At 42.7% G+C, this 16,955-nt stretch overlaps 1 protein-coding gene across 1 annotated transcript in view; it reads left to right on the plus strand.

Moving 5' to 3' along the window:
• LOC109478105 (parathyroid hormone 2 receptor-like) overlaps positions 1–16,955 on the plus strand; it is an 86,658-nt gene that overhangs the window by 12,989 nt on the left and 56,714 nt on the right. The window contains exon 2 of the mRNA XM_019779593.1: positions 2,186–3,295. Within this exon, the coding sequence (XP_019635152.1) occupies positions 3,230–3,295 (66 nt within the window). The 5' untranslated portion in view covers positions 2,186–3,229. The remainder of the gene's footprint in view (positions 1–2,185; positions 3,296–16,955) is intronic.

The raw sequence follows: 16,955 nt of genomic DNA on the forward strand, positions 1-16,955 counted from the left end.
TTTTAATATAGCCGGCCATCCTACATAGCCGCCAAGAGAAGGTCCCGTGGGCGGAATGGAACCTTCTCTCGGCGGCTATGTAGGATGGCCGGCTATATTAAAATAACGCGTTAAAAACTCTTTTCCACCGCCGCGGGGCCTGCACAGGAGTGTATTAGACCCCTTCGGAAGACCACACCTGACTTACATTTAACAGCTAGAAGCTCAAAAAAGTTATAATACGCTCAAATATGACATTGACCATGATGCGTCTTAGCTACTTGAGTACACTGCCACTTTGTGTTGTACTATCTTCCTCAATGTTTGAACAATAAAAAAATTGGCATCGACCAGTCAGCAAGATGGCATCGACCGTTTCAAATGGCAACGACTGTTTACGAGGCGAAAACGCGCGAAGCCTCTGGCGGAGGGACTGTTCTCTAGCTGGCCTTGACCCTGGTGCAATCTGTATGTCTTCCCCGCTGACAGGCTTAACATTCGGGAGAACCGCCTTAAACAGGGGCTGCGGTGTTTGGCTGGTACCTTAAATGACCCTGGCTAGTTCCAGACTTGCTTAGGGTCTGTATGCCTTTCTCTCTGTGAGATGTAGCTAGCTAGGTCTTGATTGAACGTTAGTCGCAGCCAGCCCACTTTGATCCATAGTCAAACGCGTCAATTGACCACCAAGCGTTGCCGGCCTTTCTGAATTTACTGTAAACCGTTACTCCAAAACTTACCGTTAAGTGTTGCCAGTACCCCCATGTAGACCCTCTTAACGGATACCTTTACTCCTGGCAAAAACACTCATAACCACAGTTTATGCAACAAGGTTCCCATTACATATCGCTCCCGCAGCTAAAAATGAGGCCACTGACCGCACTCTAGAGTTGTTTGTGGTGTCTGGAAGTCCGCTCATGTGAAGCATGCAGCTAAAGCTAAGGCTGCGGGACAAAGGACTACATTCTAGAAATGCTCACCTTTGTCAGAAAGACATTACCCGCGCCAAATTGCTACAGGAATTGCGTGTTGGGTTGTTGGGCTATTTTGGTACACGTCGGTCATGTAGCAGCCACAGGTGCCTAGCTGTCGCCGTTGGCATGGCAACGGTACGCGGGTTATCGTCAGCACATCATTTGCAGGAAAATGCGAGGGAAAATACTTATCCCCTAGCAGAGTATCCACTTGCCGGACAGTATCCATTTGCCACCTGTAATATAAAACAGAAAGCCTGATAAGAACACATGAAAGCACGCCAAAAATAAGCAGAAGTCTAAACCACTGCTTGGAGAGTAGAAGAATGCTCCGGCGTCACACTGTCGCCGATTTTCAGATCTTTCAGAGAATCCAGCGTGATTTCGCCTGAAAATTCGACCCTGGGCGGAACAAAAGTCGGCTGTGAACATTGGCTGATCCCTAAAGAAACCACGCAATGGATAAGAGAACATTATTTCGGCAGAAATGTCTTTTTCAGCTGTCAGTCTCGTAGCCTTGTCGAGTGAGCCATTTGCCTGCTGTGTTACACTTTGTTTTCATATGGATCGAAATAATGGGGCATTTCTCATCACAAGAGGGTGAGGAGGGGTCACTGGAAAAGTCAACAAGAGGGGCAAGAATGGAGGGGGGGGGGGTCTTCATCCTACTACGTTAAACTATGAAGCCTACTCAGTTCTAGGTAGTGGGGTAAATTTCCGTTTTTCCAGGAATTGTTATCTAGACCGATAAGACATGTGGGCGCTATTTTTCCCGGAATAACTAGATCTCCGGATTCCCTTTTTGCAGGAAATCATATCCTAAATTTCCGGATTTTTTTTCTGTCAGGAAAACGTTGTCTAGATCTCCCTGCCAAACTCTCGTTACTATAATGCTAGTACTGTAAGGTCTTCTTTATCTGTATTAAGCCTAAGATTACGTCTTATTTTGGAACGCCCTTTGCCATTTTCTTATTTGTTATTTATTGCATTCTTCTTTATCAGCGGTGAGGTTCAAATTACAGTGTGCTAGAGTTGCCCGCCACTGTGTATTGTATTCTGTATGTTGTTTACTAATTCAATACTAGTGAAAAAAGCTTAAGGAAAGCGTAAACGTATTTCCGTCTAGAAAATCTACGTCAAAAGTCACCACCATTGCTAGAAGGCTTGACAGCGAGTCACCACTACTAACAATTTTTCTCTCGCTCTCTTCCTCTTTATTTGTCTGTTTTCTCCAGACGACAATCGAGGCATGACGGACACCCGAGCCTTGTCTCTCGTCTCCGCGGTTTCAAGTGAGGATCAGCGGATATCCCGATCACCTGTCGCAGATAAGACAGCACCACTCTAGTGTCGGGCGGCGCCGTCACGGACGCCCCCCATTGGCCGGCGGCGTGTCCTCATTTGCATGGACTCGTCCAGGCCGTGTTTAAACAATCGATAAAGCGAGCTGATCGGTGCCAAACGTACTCAGTGTGTTTACCGTACGGGTAGTGTGTGAGAGACTTGGCCGGCCACTCTGCAAGCTTGTACGGCGGACTTGGAGTGTAGCGTGAAGCCGGCTGTTGGGCCGCGTGGGAGGACTTCGCGACAAGGAGAGACGTTTTAAAAGACGTCCCGTGCAGGTGTGTACCGGGACGTGTTGATATCTGAGCCCCCTCAGGTGTGGTGTGAGGCGCCGAGGCCGTGGTTTTCATTCACCGTGTCGCCCTGACCGGGAATTCCGCTGCAGTTTTAGAAACCACTCTAGATCTTAGCCCGGAGGGCACAACTGTTCTCTGGCTCTCAACCCGCTTAGTAGTTGTTCGGTGGACTGATCTCCGGGTGGAACTAACTACACCGCGTGTGTCACTCACCCTGTGTGTGTGTTTAACTGTTGCATCAGCAAATTGTGTCACTGCGGTCTGCTGTCCTTGATCTGAGACAGGATTCGGCTCAGATTCCCGCCTTTCTTACGTCTCTGTATCACCGAGAGGGAGAGAGGAAAGAAAGAAAGGACAGAGAGAGAGAGTGGGGGAGACGACATTTCTGTCTAGAACATCCTCGTAGGGACGACGCAAGGACCGTGAGCCGACCGCCGGGGTGCTGGCCTCACCTGGTCAGTTGGTTTGATCAGTGTGACCGAGATTACATACACCCAGCGTGGCCCTGTAAGGAGGCTAGCTCTGTGAGAAGCGTGGTCGGGTCTACATCGTGTGAGTATGTAGACTGCATACCCTCAGCTCATGCCGATGACTACAACGCTGTAATAATTGGAAGGCGTGAACTTCGAGCGACCTACCATGGCTGTACTCCGTGTGGCGATGTCGGCGTTGGTTGTAGGACTAGTCCTGGCCACTTTCGTACCGGTAAGTGACTTAGTCTTGCATAACGTCTTTCATATGTAGCCTACTCTGTAACACTACTGGTATGTTATATATCATAGTTTCCTTTCTAGTTGTTGCCTGAGAATTTATAGCAAGCTTGTGGTTTGGATATATAGGGTACTTTTGGGAAAGGTTCGTTGGTTGTAGGACTAGTCCTGGCCAGTCTAGTACCGGTAAGTCTTACATAACATATTTCATAGATATGTATATCACTCTGTAACACTGTGTTATATATTATATTTTCCTTTCTAGTTGTTGCCTGGGAATTTATAGCTAGTCGAAGGCTTGTGATACGGTAATTGGATATGGTACATTTGGTAATGGGTAAATAATTAGTCTTTTTGAGGTCAAAATTAGGGATGTGGCGCTAGGCTAAAAATAACCGGCAAACAGGGGATAAGCTGTGTTATCTCTGTTCCACCCCGCAAACACACAAACAACGACCCTTCATTCTCCGCCCTTTGGTCCAACACGTTTTCCTGCAGCCTTTATATAAAAAAGAACAATGAAACCGCGACACTGTACCAACATTTCCACCCTTTCAAGGAGAGCTACAGGTGTGGCGGATCGCACAGGTAGCGATGTTTCTCCCACCTGAAGTAGCGACCCTTTTCGTGGCGTCTCAATGGGCTCTGTTTGCTCTAACGTCCATTCCAGTCAACATCATTTGTCGAGGGGTTGAATGGCTTCCCATTCGGTAGATTTACTGAATACACCCACCTGAAAGGTGGGACACATGCTAGCTTCAGTACAGCCGAAGAAAATACATACATATTTCATGACCGCCTCTCTATTCATAGTCTCCAAATCGGCCTAAAAAGGGTATTAATTGGCCAGAGAAGGTAGCCGGCAAGAGAAGCTCCATTGCCCCGCTCTCCATTGCCGGCTACCTTCTCTGGCCAATTAATACCCTTTTTAGGCCGATTTCTACGATTTATTCACCCCGCAAAAGAAGTCTGGTGGAGACTACTCTCTTCAAGTGAACGACCTGTGATACTATTTGCTTTCCGTGTTTAAGCCCCGGTTGTACATACACACACTGTGAAAGCACGTCTGTACCCACACGTTAAACGGCCGGGGGCATGCCGACATCCACAATCAAAATCCAATCAGCGCGTACCAGGCATCGCTTGGAAGTCGTCGAAAGGTTGACCCGAAATAATGATATCTCTAGCCTCCGTAGAGGGCTTATAGAACTGGGGGTTTGGTGGTCTTCGGCTGTTTTCTGATTAGCCCAGTTCTAAAAAAACGGGGGTAATTCAACCTGGCCAGCTATGTTGTCTATATGCAATCAGAAAATAGCACATAAAAGCTCCCAAAGACCATGAAGACCCCCAAAACCCCAGTTTTTGGCATGCCATGGAGGCTAGATATCTCTACGTGATAGAATGCAGCCACCAAAACAAGGGATAGATCATGTATAACCAACACAAAGACATCTAAAGCCCTCGTACTATATTTCAATGGTCATTGAATATGGAAGATACAAATGCAAACATCGTACTTGACGAGGAATCATTCTTTGAAAACCTTTCCTTGAAATGTTTACCAAGGAACTTAAAAACTCATTCGGCTGTTATGTTGTGCGGACAATGAAACAAAGAAATCTCGATTAGCGTGTAACATCCACGCATGAAACCAACCTTGGACGGCTTATAAACATATTCCAATGTGAAACTGTGATATAGTGCTGAAAAGAATGGGCCTGAGAAAAAACCTGAGATGTCATTATCTAAGCGCTGGATCATCTTTTGTTTGGTTGAAGAATACGTTTCCGGAGGCATTGTCAGAAGGGTAAGATACGTTCGGCGTCTTCAATAGTTCAACAATCAGGGGACCCGAGAGTTTAAGTCCCAACTTCCCAATGTAACGTGTAGGGGACTGTTTCAAATGTTCTTGTTGTGTCCCAGAAATTTTACGAGCGCAATTTTTAGGCCTTCTTCTGTAGTTTTAGAGGCCTTTATAAAAGCCTGTAGAACTAGGCTACATAGAAACAACCGCTTCACTCCAAAGATACGAGGCTATGAATTAACAATCTCTTTACGTAAGATACTTGAGTTTTAAAGAGACATATAAAGCCTTAATAGAAGACTCAGCATATGTTTAGTGTCACTAATTTATTACCAAACGAAGCCATAACAACACATTTATCTGTAAGCCTGTCCGCTATAATGTATATATTTATATTAAATCAAGTTAAAACATATCCGCATCGCTCCGAGGTGCGAGACTATGAATAAACACGGTCCTTGGAGTACTCATGTATAAAGAGACGTATAAAACGTAAATAGAAGACTCAACATATGTTAAGTGTCCCTAATTTATTACCAAACGACGCCATAACAACACATTTATCTTTAATCACGCACGATGTAATGTATACATTTATATTAAATCACGTTAAAGAACAGGGGATATATCAACGATACAATTCCAAGTATTTGGACGTGATAATAAACATATAACAAGGGCAGGATCGTATTTTAGCTGCGAAGGAATTCCAAACTCATCAAAGTGTGTTTATACGGCTTAATGTATATTGTTTATAGAGTTACATGGAGAGTAATTGTCAGTAGGTGTTAGGCTGAGGTCACATTTTACTGTCGCTAGATTAGCAAAATTGCTTTAGTGGCCATGAAAGCCGCTATGGTCTGCCTACGGTTATATTGTACGGGAGTAAGGCATAGTTTAACTGTTGTAAGTTGTATAATACTTTGAAATAATGTTGCAGCGTTATTTATAAACGGTAGTTAGATGTTAGGTGTTAGGTTTAGGTTACATTTTACTGTCGCTAAATAAGCAAAATTGCTGTAGTGGCCATAAAAGCTTCCATGGTCGGTCTACTGCTATGCTATACAGGAGTAAGAAATTGTTTCAAGCATGTTAGTGATATAATACTTACAGAGAATGCTGCAGCGTTATTCATAAACGATTGTCGTAGCGCATTCCCTCTTCTACCCTTTTCTTTAATTGACCGCGTTTAAGTACACCTCGCTAAGTAGAAGGTCCGATAGTCCATGAATGTGTTTATGCATGGTTCACAGGCTATAATACTTAGATAGAATGTTAGGGCGTTATTTATCAACGATAGTCTAGTCGTGGGTCTTTCCCTCTTCTACCTTTTCCCTCTTTAATTGACCGCGTTTTAAGTACATTTCGCTAAGTACAAGGTCCGATAGTCCATGAATGCGCTTATGCACGGTTCACGGAGAGACCCCGAAGCTGGCACCGCAAATCCCTGAATCAATACTCGCGACGTGCGAATTGTTACGGTGCAATTTGTCAGCCGCAGTCCGGATATCAAACCCTATCAAAACCTCGTGAGGCTGTAGTTGCTCATTTGGGGCTATGCATCAAGTGGGGAGGCCGTCCCCCACTTGGGCCACACCGACTTAATTTTATGGCTGACATCCGCGCGCATTGATTTTCGCCTGTTCTTACAAAAAAAAGAAGAAAGACAAGATTACGTCCTCCGGGGCTCTGGCCTGGCTCTAGGCCTTGGTAGTCCAATGTAGTTAGCGACAATACGGAGCCGGTGGTAACTCTGGAGGATGGCACCCAGGCTACCGAAGCTCGACGACTCAAGAGCTCAATGTGCCGGCTTGTCATATACGTCGCTATGTACTGCCGCTATTTCACAATACCAGCTTTGTATTCCTGTGGTTTTGTAGCATTTTTATTTTTGGCCGGAATTTTTTTATTAGCCCGCGCGCACTAGTTTGGGGGTCTTCAGAGGATGTCATCCATAAAATTAAGTCAGTGCGGCCTTGCTCATTCGACTCTATACATCAAGTGCAGAGGCCGTCCCTCGTCGTTATGTGCGAATGTTTCAGTGCTTAATCTCCAAGCAGATCCCTCTCGGTGGCAAAAAGACAGTATCAAATTGGCCAGGCAGTATCCATTAGCCAGAGAAGGTCGCCAGCCACCGACGGGTGGGGGTACCGCCAAAAAAGGGGGCCATATATAAAAAGGTAACGATCACTCCCCCACAACCTCTGCTTGGAGAGTATCAGTCCTCATTTGCACCCGGAGAAAAGAGAGAGAGTAATCGACTCTGTGAACCACCCGGAACCTCCAGGGAGGCCGAACTAAGTTGAAGCTCTGTTTTAGTTTTTTTTTATTCAAAGCAACAATAATACAGAGGAAAGGACTAAGACAAAGTGGCGGCTTACTCAAGTTGTGCTCAACTTATATTCTAGCCGCCGCTTGTACATTGAAAATGAAATGTTTAGAAAGTCAATAAAAACAATAAACATAAATGCAATGGCTTTGATGAAGTGTGAGTCCGACCCCCACCCCTATGGAAGAAAGTATAAAGAAACAGACTATTTTAAAACTGTAGGTATATATCAAATGCAGAGGCCGTCCCTTGTCATTCTGCGTGAATGTTTTAGTCCTCATTTGCACCCGGGGAAAAGAGAGAGAGAGAGTAATCGACTCTGCGAACCAAATGGAACCTCGGGGGAGGCCGAACTAAGTTGAACCCCTGTTTTAGTTTTATTTCAACATTTCTTACAATACATGGCGGCGGCACACTCATGTTTTTCCACCTTATTTTTTATGCCGCCACCAACGCAGACAAACACACGGACAACAGACTATTTCACACAAAAAACAGAAAAAATCACCTGAACTTTTCACACCTGTTTACCTTATTTTTTATTCCAACATGTAATCACCAGACGTGGTGACGACACACTCAAGTTTCTTCGACTTATATTAATGCCGCCACCAACACAGGGGACAAATACATTGCAGGACAATACTCATTTACACCTGAGATAAGTGAGGAAAGACGTGTAAAGTGCCTTTCCCAAGGGCACAAGATCGGTGGCATGTCAGGACTCGAACCCGGGACTCTTAGTTCCGAGTCGCGCACTCTGCCGCTACGCCACACGACCCCACCTTATTCTGTTTACCTTATTCTTATCTATATCACGTGCGCGTACAAACAATCCCAAGGACTTTTCAACAACTAACTGTGTGTGATTACTCGATCAATAAATCGCTGTATTCGGATAAACCAACATGCAGGATATCTGTACTAAACACAATACAGATCCATAGCGAAGAGAACACACACACGGAGATCTGTCAATACTCTAAACCTGGCTGGTTTGCCAGTATTGTAAAATGGCCTTGGACAAAGTCGAAATGCTGTCTGGTGTATGTTATCGCCCGCCTACTCAACGTTTCCTGTGGTTAAGAGATCTACAATAAGGTTGTCATGGCCGATCTTTATATTGACCCAACAAAGTTACAGTCATTTGGGCTGGTGTGTTAACCATTCTACAGTCTGGTTAGGTCCTTGTCATATTCGTCGTAGGATTGTTGTGTGATTGTCGTGCGATTGAGGTCATTCTATGGATATTCGCGCACATTACATACGAAATACATGTGGGGTTGTGTAGCATAACAGTAAAGCATTCGGCTCAGAACCAAGTGATCCCGGGTTCGACTCCTGCCATTTCACCAACCTTGTACCCTTGGAAAAGGCACACGACTTTCCTCCCTTCGCTCAGGTGAGAATGAGTATGTCAGAATGATCATTGTCATGACCGTGGGCATTAAAAGAAAAACAAATACAGTTGTCTAGTTACCGAAAAGGCTGCCTTTGCTTCCTGTCACAGCCAAGACAACACAGTCAACCTACGACGCCTTTTTTGGCCACAGCCTTACGAAGTTTGAAACTTTCATACAATGTTTCTAGTCAGTCTGGATGAAAAAGCAAAAACAGGAATTATCAATCAAACCACAGGAAGCATACACCCCTATCCCACAGGAACAGTGACTGTTGCTATCTCAAATTCGCATTTTTTTTATAATCCTTTGAGAATATTGGTATTTCCTTTCCTATAACAGTTTCCCTTTCCACCTCTCACTTGTTCTGAAATCCGTACGCCTGGTGTAAGAACAAGATCAGTTTAAAAGTAAACTAAGAAAGCTAAGCAGACCATGATATTAGTTTGTGTAGTAAGGCCACACCAAGTAAGTTTTATGGATGACGTCCGCGCGCGCATTGATTTTGACCTGTTCCTAGAAAAAAAAACAAGAAATTCCGCTTCCTGTAACTATGACCAAAGAGTCACGACAGTGCCGCAAATCGTCAGATTTACATGAAACCTGTAACGCGAAAACAGGACAGGACGACAACTGCTGTTCCACCTGATTTATTGCTGTTTTGATGATGAATAAAAAACTTCTTGCTTGTTACACTGTGTCACCTCATTGAATTTGTGTCCTAACATTTGTCGTCTCTTAGTATATTTCTAATCTAGGCATCTTGTTTTTAGGGCCCTTCTTGTTTTTTTTTCGCCCTCTCGCATTAGATTTAGGGTCTCCAAAGGACGTCATCCATAAAATTTACTTGGTGTGGCCTAAGATTACATCACAGCATTCCAATGCAGAACTAAATGTTGTGACAACGAATTGATTTTTTGTATTGACTGTTGTCGGTACCGGCATCGACAGGACAACTGTTTATATTCATATTTGTTATGGAAACATGTTTTTGATCCGCTTAACATGTTTTCGAAGGCCGTATTCCCACAAACATGTTTTCTTGACAAGGATCTATTGTTTAAAGTTAAGAATAGTTACCATGTTTTAATAATAATATTGATAATAATAAATGGTCAAACATTATCCGGGCAATCGCAGCCCTCTACATCAATGAATTGATGCAAGGCTTTACAATCAGGTTACAATCACATAAGAATCAATCATTAAAGTAGTAATGAATGAAGACTGTAATAGTATATGGAAAGGTTATCTCTTAGTTTGACATGACTTTAGACCTGTAATTCAGACAGCGTTGTTTAAGCTCAAAGTCCATTTAGTCACTTGTATCAGTCTACAACTTTCACAGGGCAACGTCGTTTAATTATTACATATTTGTAGACTTGCCTTTTACTCAAAAAGTTATCCTTAAATCAAAATTTGCTGTAGAATATATACTGAATACGGCGTGTCTCACTGTAAGACATGTCAGTGTCCATTCTGTAATATGATTGACGGGGCGCTCAACCATAATGTAAACGTTAAACATACAAACATGCAATGGTTTGCAAAACGAATTATTTACACTACAAACCCCAGACAGATAAGCCTATTGTGTCCACTAAAAGTTTGCTGATCTCAGTGGTTGAAGTTGACTACCAAAATCTTTGAATAGTTATGTACTTCAAAACCCAATTAAGTAGAATTTTAATCTAAATCGCCAAACGTTATAGACATCGAAGATAAAGAAAGTCAGATAAAAGTTATTGTTAAATGGTTAAAAGAAACAAGATGTATCTAGGCCGAACAGCCATCCCTGAAACGAGACGTAGGACGCCACAAACTATCCTTTTACATTTCATCCACCGCTCATCGATTCACTTGATTAAAATGGCGTCATAGAAGTGGTCAACTCAGTCCTCGAAAAACATTGGTGTTGTATGGTATAAAGTTTGAGAAGTCCAATTCGTTGTTGTAGGCAGCTGCAGTTTTAACATTATTTTTCATAAACCCCTCAGTTACATATTGCCTCGATGACAGTCTTCCATTCCGGTCCCCAAAACACTTCAAATCGTCGCCAGTCACATATATTACACACACTCTGTTTAGCAGGAGTTTCGTTTTATTGATTTCGAGTGTTCCACAGACGACCTAACGAAGTCGTTTCAATATCTGAGGTCAGACTTTGGGTTCCCAATTTTCCCTAGGAGTAATTTACTGTTCCGTAGAGCGTAGTGTGTCTTGACTTTACTGACTAGTGTCTAGGGCCTTGGGGATCGCTATTGATATTCGACCAGGACGGTAGTCCTTTTGGAAAATGCTTGGCAAGCACTTTTCTTCATAGAAGTACCTCCACTTGAAAGACGTATGGGCCAATTGACGTTAATTTTCTCCACCTGGGATATGTGCGTCCTTAAAAAAAACTTAATTTATTTTATCGGCACCAGTGGTTCAAGCTGTGGCGATAAATTGAGAAAAGTAAATCATATACGCTTGTAGATAACATGGGGGAAGTGCAAAAAGCGTGACATAGGGTTCAAAATACCCCCTTATTTGTTGCACACTGTGCGATTAATGTAAGCTTCCACATTTCCATATTAGCTTGTCATACGAACGTTGAGCATTCATAAGTTTGAACCAGAAAAGTTCTGCATTTCAATACGAAGAGAGAGAGAGAGATGAATTGATAGATAACTAGATACAAAAATTAATAGATGGATACGAGGCATAGAAAACAGTTTTGAACCGTCAGTACACCCAGGCCTCTATTTTTCAAATTGAGACCTTGAGACTACAATACCGCCACTTAGTTATTGGTGAAAACATTTAAGCCGTTTCTAAGGTCTTTGGTGTGCCCAGGCCATAAATTGGGCCCAAGACCTTCGGACTACAATACCAGCACTCAGGCATTCTAACGTCACGTCGTAAAATGAACGGGTTCTGCCATTTACACACCCGATACAACCAATCAAAGTTTCCCTTTTAACTTGTTCCATCCCATTTTCGACCTTTTCGCTGCACTTTAAAACTACAGTCTGTGTGTCGATGTCAGTTTCCGGTTGACTTGTACGGCCCCGTAAGTTGTAAAGTTTCCCTACTTTACGAGCAATGTTTGAAAGCCTGCCAAAAATAGCTGCCAGTCCAGCTGCATTAGCTGTAAGAGGTTGACACTCGTCTTTTGTGAGCCAAGAACCTTTTTTTTCTGACGATACGACGGGTGTACATCATAAGATTCTATCAGCATGCAAATCGTTCAAAACCAATTCATTTTTTCCAGATGGATTTTTCTTTATGTGAAGGACTTAGGGCATGGCGAAATGCCAGTTGGTCCCATGTTGAATATTGCTTTCCATGGACGTTTGACTCGCCATAAAGTCGACGTCGCTGCGGCGGATACTTATGACCTTAACATATAACAACGATCCTTCGTACTTAAGATTCACCAGGCCCCGTTGAAGGCTTATAAATGTACATACTTTACACAAAAATGAATTGGCAGTAAGGAAATGCCATCAAACAAAGCTTGAGCAGATAAAATAAAGGATTTAGATTTAGAGTGAATGTATTTGTAGATAATTGACAGTTGAACACTTGTTTTTACGTCGGTGAAGGTTAGTCATCCAGGTAAGACAATACGCCAAAAAGCAGTTACTCAAGCGACTGGATATGATTTTGGAAAAGGTCAGACGTTTCAGCTAGTATCCACTAGCTTTCGTCAGTGACTGAGAGACCAGAGGGGAAATGCAGGTTTAGAAGCACAAACTATTGATTGACATGCAAATAAAGTGTAGTTTGTGCTTATAAACATGCATTTCCCCTCTGGTCTCTCAGTCACTGACGAAAGCTAGTGGATACTAGCTGAAACGTCTGACCGTTTCCAAAATCATATCCATTGCTAGCTTGAGTAACTGCTTTTTGGCGTACTAGATAAGTTTCTTTGTCGATGATAGAATACATCCACGGACAAAACAACTTTGACCTGATAGGATCATTTAACACTATTTATAGAACTGAATGTTTTCAAAGGATTGCGGGGCAGAAAAACACCTTGCTTGCTTGCTGGGAAACAGCATGTGTATAACTGGTTCTAATTAAATCTAACCGCTGGGTTTCAAATTTTTCAAAATAAGTGACAAAGAATGTGGTAATCCTAACTAGAATGTGTTAAACCTAATCCAGAGAATCAGAGATATAATCACTACCGAAAATAACTTCATGAGGTGCAGGTTGGTAGAACATGGGCATGGGATTTTCTTATACACAACGAGGTATGATTTACCCATCACTAGAAAGCTTTAAACAACTCCTGCAATCAAATGTGCAAAGATTAAGTGTGACAAGTCATTCGGTGTGATATAGCTAGCTACCGCCGCGCCGCGTGCCTGCGAAGCTGGTGTGTTACGCCGAAGGGCGGTTATACCGGCTGTACCGATACTGATACAGATAAGCAAGGTAGGAAAAATACCTGGTTGTGTCCGAATAGCTTATGATTAAAAATAGTATGCTACTAATAGCATTAGTCTTGCCTGTAGTGTAGTATTATAAACCCGCTCACGCCCTGGATGGGCCCTGTGCCAGATTCGGTGGTGACATTTCTTGGCTCGGCAGTAATAGCGTATATCATGTGGGTGTTCCTTGTCTCCAGTAATTTGTTGTTGTTGGAAGATTTCGGTCCCAAGAGGACGTGGGTCGGAACTTCATGATGACGGTCTTTCTTTATATAATTGTTTCAGTTAGAAGAATTGGAACAAGTGCTTGCTTGAGTTGGAACAGTCCTTGCTTGTGCTAAAAATTACTCTCGAAGCAGGGGCTTAGGCTTCGGCTTACTTTTGATGTTTTTACCATGCTGTGTTTTTGTACTGGTTCATTTATTTTCCCAGCCATCAAGCCAGAATGTATAAAACAAAAACAAAAGAAAACATCTAAAAAATAAATATTCACGGAGGTACGAGCTCCGATGTTTGTATCCTTTCAAATTGAGTAGTAGTTGTCATCCTTCGTTCGTAAAATTGCTCCCCATATACATTCCTCTCCATAATTATAAAGCACTGCGATTCAATTGCTTCATTACCTAGCAGGAGACTTATTTTCCATGTGGAATATAGTCGTCCTCTTCTACATGTGAAATCACCTGCATGGCATAATTACGAAGCTATTACGTTATAGTAATGGGGGAACGGCGACGGCAAAGCCGTTAAGGATCCCATTTAAAGCAGCGTAATTGCCTCTTTTGCTATAAGAATGTCATTATTACTTAATATTCGACTCGAAGTGTTTTAATTGACAAGAGAGTCATGGCGTGTATATTAACAACAGAATGACCTGATAATGTTCAAAACTTTACGCAGGATTTCTGAAATGATTGTAGATAAATCAGCCTACAGTTGATTTGCTTTGTGTATAGTTGGTTGTATTTCTGTTCTATGTTTGTACCCCTTGTATGGGTGCTAATTAATCAATTACCTGAAATGAAGAGATTAAAATTCAAACTCAATAAAGATACCAGGCGGCTACCATTTTATTACTTGATTTGCTTATGATATGCTTAAAAATTGTTTCATTTAGATTTACTTGCGTTATTTTCCTACCCGTACAGATATAGCTTCAGCATTACCATAACAATACTGCATTAAGCCACTGACCCAGTAACCAGAGTCCGCCATCCTTGTCCCTATTGAAAGGTGCTGATCTGGTGTTGTTTACTCCACAATCCCATGTGTACGGGCCCACTACAGGTGTCGGCTTACCCTCCTTTTCTATTTTCACAAGTTCTTTTGTTTCCTCTCGTTGCCATAGTGATGACCTAGTTCCCCCGCCATGCTATACTACTGAGCCAAAAAACAGCGCGTTTGGGTCGTGCTCGTTGGTCAAATTTGACTCAAATTTAACACAAATGCGTGTCGATTCGCATTACATTTGGTCAGACTTGGACTCCCGAATGTCAGCCGAACTCTTTCGACTGGTCAAATATTATGCGAATCGAAACGCATTTGAGTTAAATTTAAGTCAAATATAAGGTCTTGAATGTGTGATAGGGACTTATAGGTGAATGGCCGCGTACTTTGCTGCTTACCATAAAGAACACTAGTGACTTATATGATAATAAAGGTGGAACAAGGTAGCAGCGAAATCGATAAAGATAAATATTCCGTAGCCGTTTGGGGGTTGTGTGGGCGGTGGGATGTAATATCACTATGTCATGGGCGACTAAGCTCTTTCCACCAACTTTTACCTCCCTACCCAACTCATTTACACATGGAAAGTCGTGTAAAATACCCTTCCCAAGGGCACAAGAATGCCAGGAGTCGAACCCGCGAGCGATCCAATGTGTGCCAGTAAAAGGCACCAAAAGTAGTGCGATTGACACATCCTCATATCACAAACCATCCTTTAACGAAGCATCTCTATTGCCCATTTGGTTGGTTATACGAGTACTGTGGTTTTATCATGCCGAAGCCCTCCAACCTTCCACAACCTTACACAAGATTGATTAAAAAGGCAACAAAAGTGGTGCGATTGTCTTGATCAGGAATACATCCTCACTCAAAAACCAGCCTTAGCTTTGAAGCATCTCCATTGCCCATTTCGTTGGTTACTAGAATACTATGGTTTATCATACCACAGCCCTTCGACCTTACACCACCTGTAAACGCCCTGAAAGTCCCTCACCTAATCCTTCATCTCCCAACGTTCCCTCTGAGAGATCTAATAACCCACAATTGGATCACATACCCCAATCAACCATCCCCCATAGCTCGGTAGATCTCAGTTGGCGATATCTAACATTGAAAACCACTCAGATATATAGAGTAGGTCGTGCTATGAATATGATTATTAATGTAAAAATAGATCTAAAACGCCAGGTGTGATTCATATCACAGCGTTTCAATTAGATGCTAACCTTCTTTTTTTCCCTGCCTCGACCTTCTGTTTAGTAATACGTGCACTTTGCTTGCATACGTGATTGGTAATTTTGCTGATGAGGCATCTCCCGTGTGATCTGTGTGGCCTTCTGTGCGCCTCACATCTAAAGTAAGCCTCATGGGAGCTGTTAGATTGGGCATGTTTCATGTATGTGGCTGCTTAGTTTATCTCTCATTATCTTTCATCCCTTTACCATATACGATCAACTAGGGCGTGTTTTAAAGAAACAGATTCAATTTGTTCCTTAGTTCAGTAGATTTTTGGCTGAACTTTCTGAAATTGGTTAAACAAATGTAATGCATAGTACTAGACACATAGTTTCTGAAAAGCATGTTACTGGCTGCAGCTGTAACCTTTTTATGAGATGTCGATGTTTCGATGATGATCTCTTTTACCAGGTATGCAGAAATAGCATTACAGCTAAAATTGGAACCTTGATGACACTTTGAGGTTGATTTGATAAAATTGACTGAAACTGTCAAAAGTTGAAACCATTTTAGTTTTTCGTCTGAATGGGACTTTAAGATAGCAGTTTAGTATCGCATTACATAGGGTTCTTAAGTTCTAGCCCGCTATTCTTTTATACATTGCAAAAGAGCTTTAGATACGAATTTGAACAACCTTCTCTTTTCGAGAAATCATGATGGAAAGGTACCACCCGGTCAACCTCAAGCTTAAACCAAATGTACATATGTGTGAACAGCTCCAAATTTGGCCCTGCCATGACAGGATTTACTGGTAGCGCGCTCTCGTGTGTTCCCTCAGGAATGAGGGCGTGCATTGGGGGTCCCGACAACGCTCTACGCTGAATTCGAAAACTTCTCGATTACACTTTACGATAAATTCCAAGTGGCTACAACGTATCACGTAGAATTAAAATGGCGAATACTATCTACGCAAAATGCGCCAATATTACGCTTTACATGTACATGTACGTTGAATTAGAGCGGTCCGTCTACGCTCTACGTAGAATTAAAACGGCCGATTACGCTCTACGGAAAAGGGCATGCAGGCCCCCAGGAATGTTGTGTGACACATGAATTAACCAGAACCCTGCCACATCTTCAAGGCCATCAGTAATCCCAGAGCGGCTGTAGCGCACAGCAAAGTGGCTCATCTCCTGCACCATCTTAATTAAACCAGACAGTGACGGATGGTGTGGCTATGGGGGGATAGGGCATGAATAGTTCGTACTTATTAACCACCATCACCAAACTAC

The sequence above is a fragment of the Branchiostoma belcheri genome, unplaced genomic scaffold, assembly GCF_001625305.1.
Source record: "Branchiostoma belcheri isolate BF01 breed outbred unplaced genomic scaffold, Haploidv18h27 scaffold42, whole genome shotgun sequence".
Classification (NCBI taxonomy): Eukaryota; Metazoa; Chordata; class Leptocardii; order Amphioxiformes; family Branchiostomatidae; genus Branchiostoma; species Branchiostoma belcheri.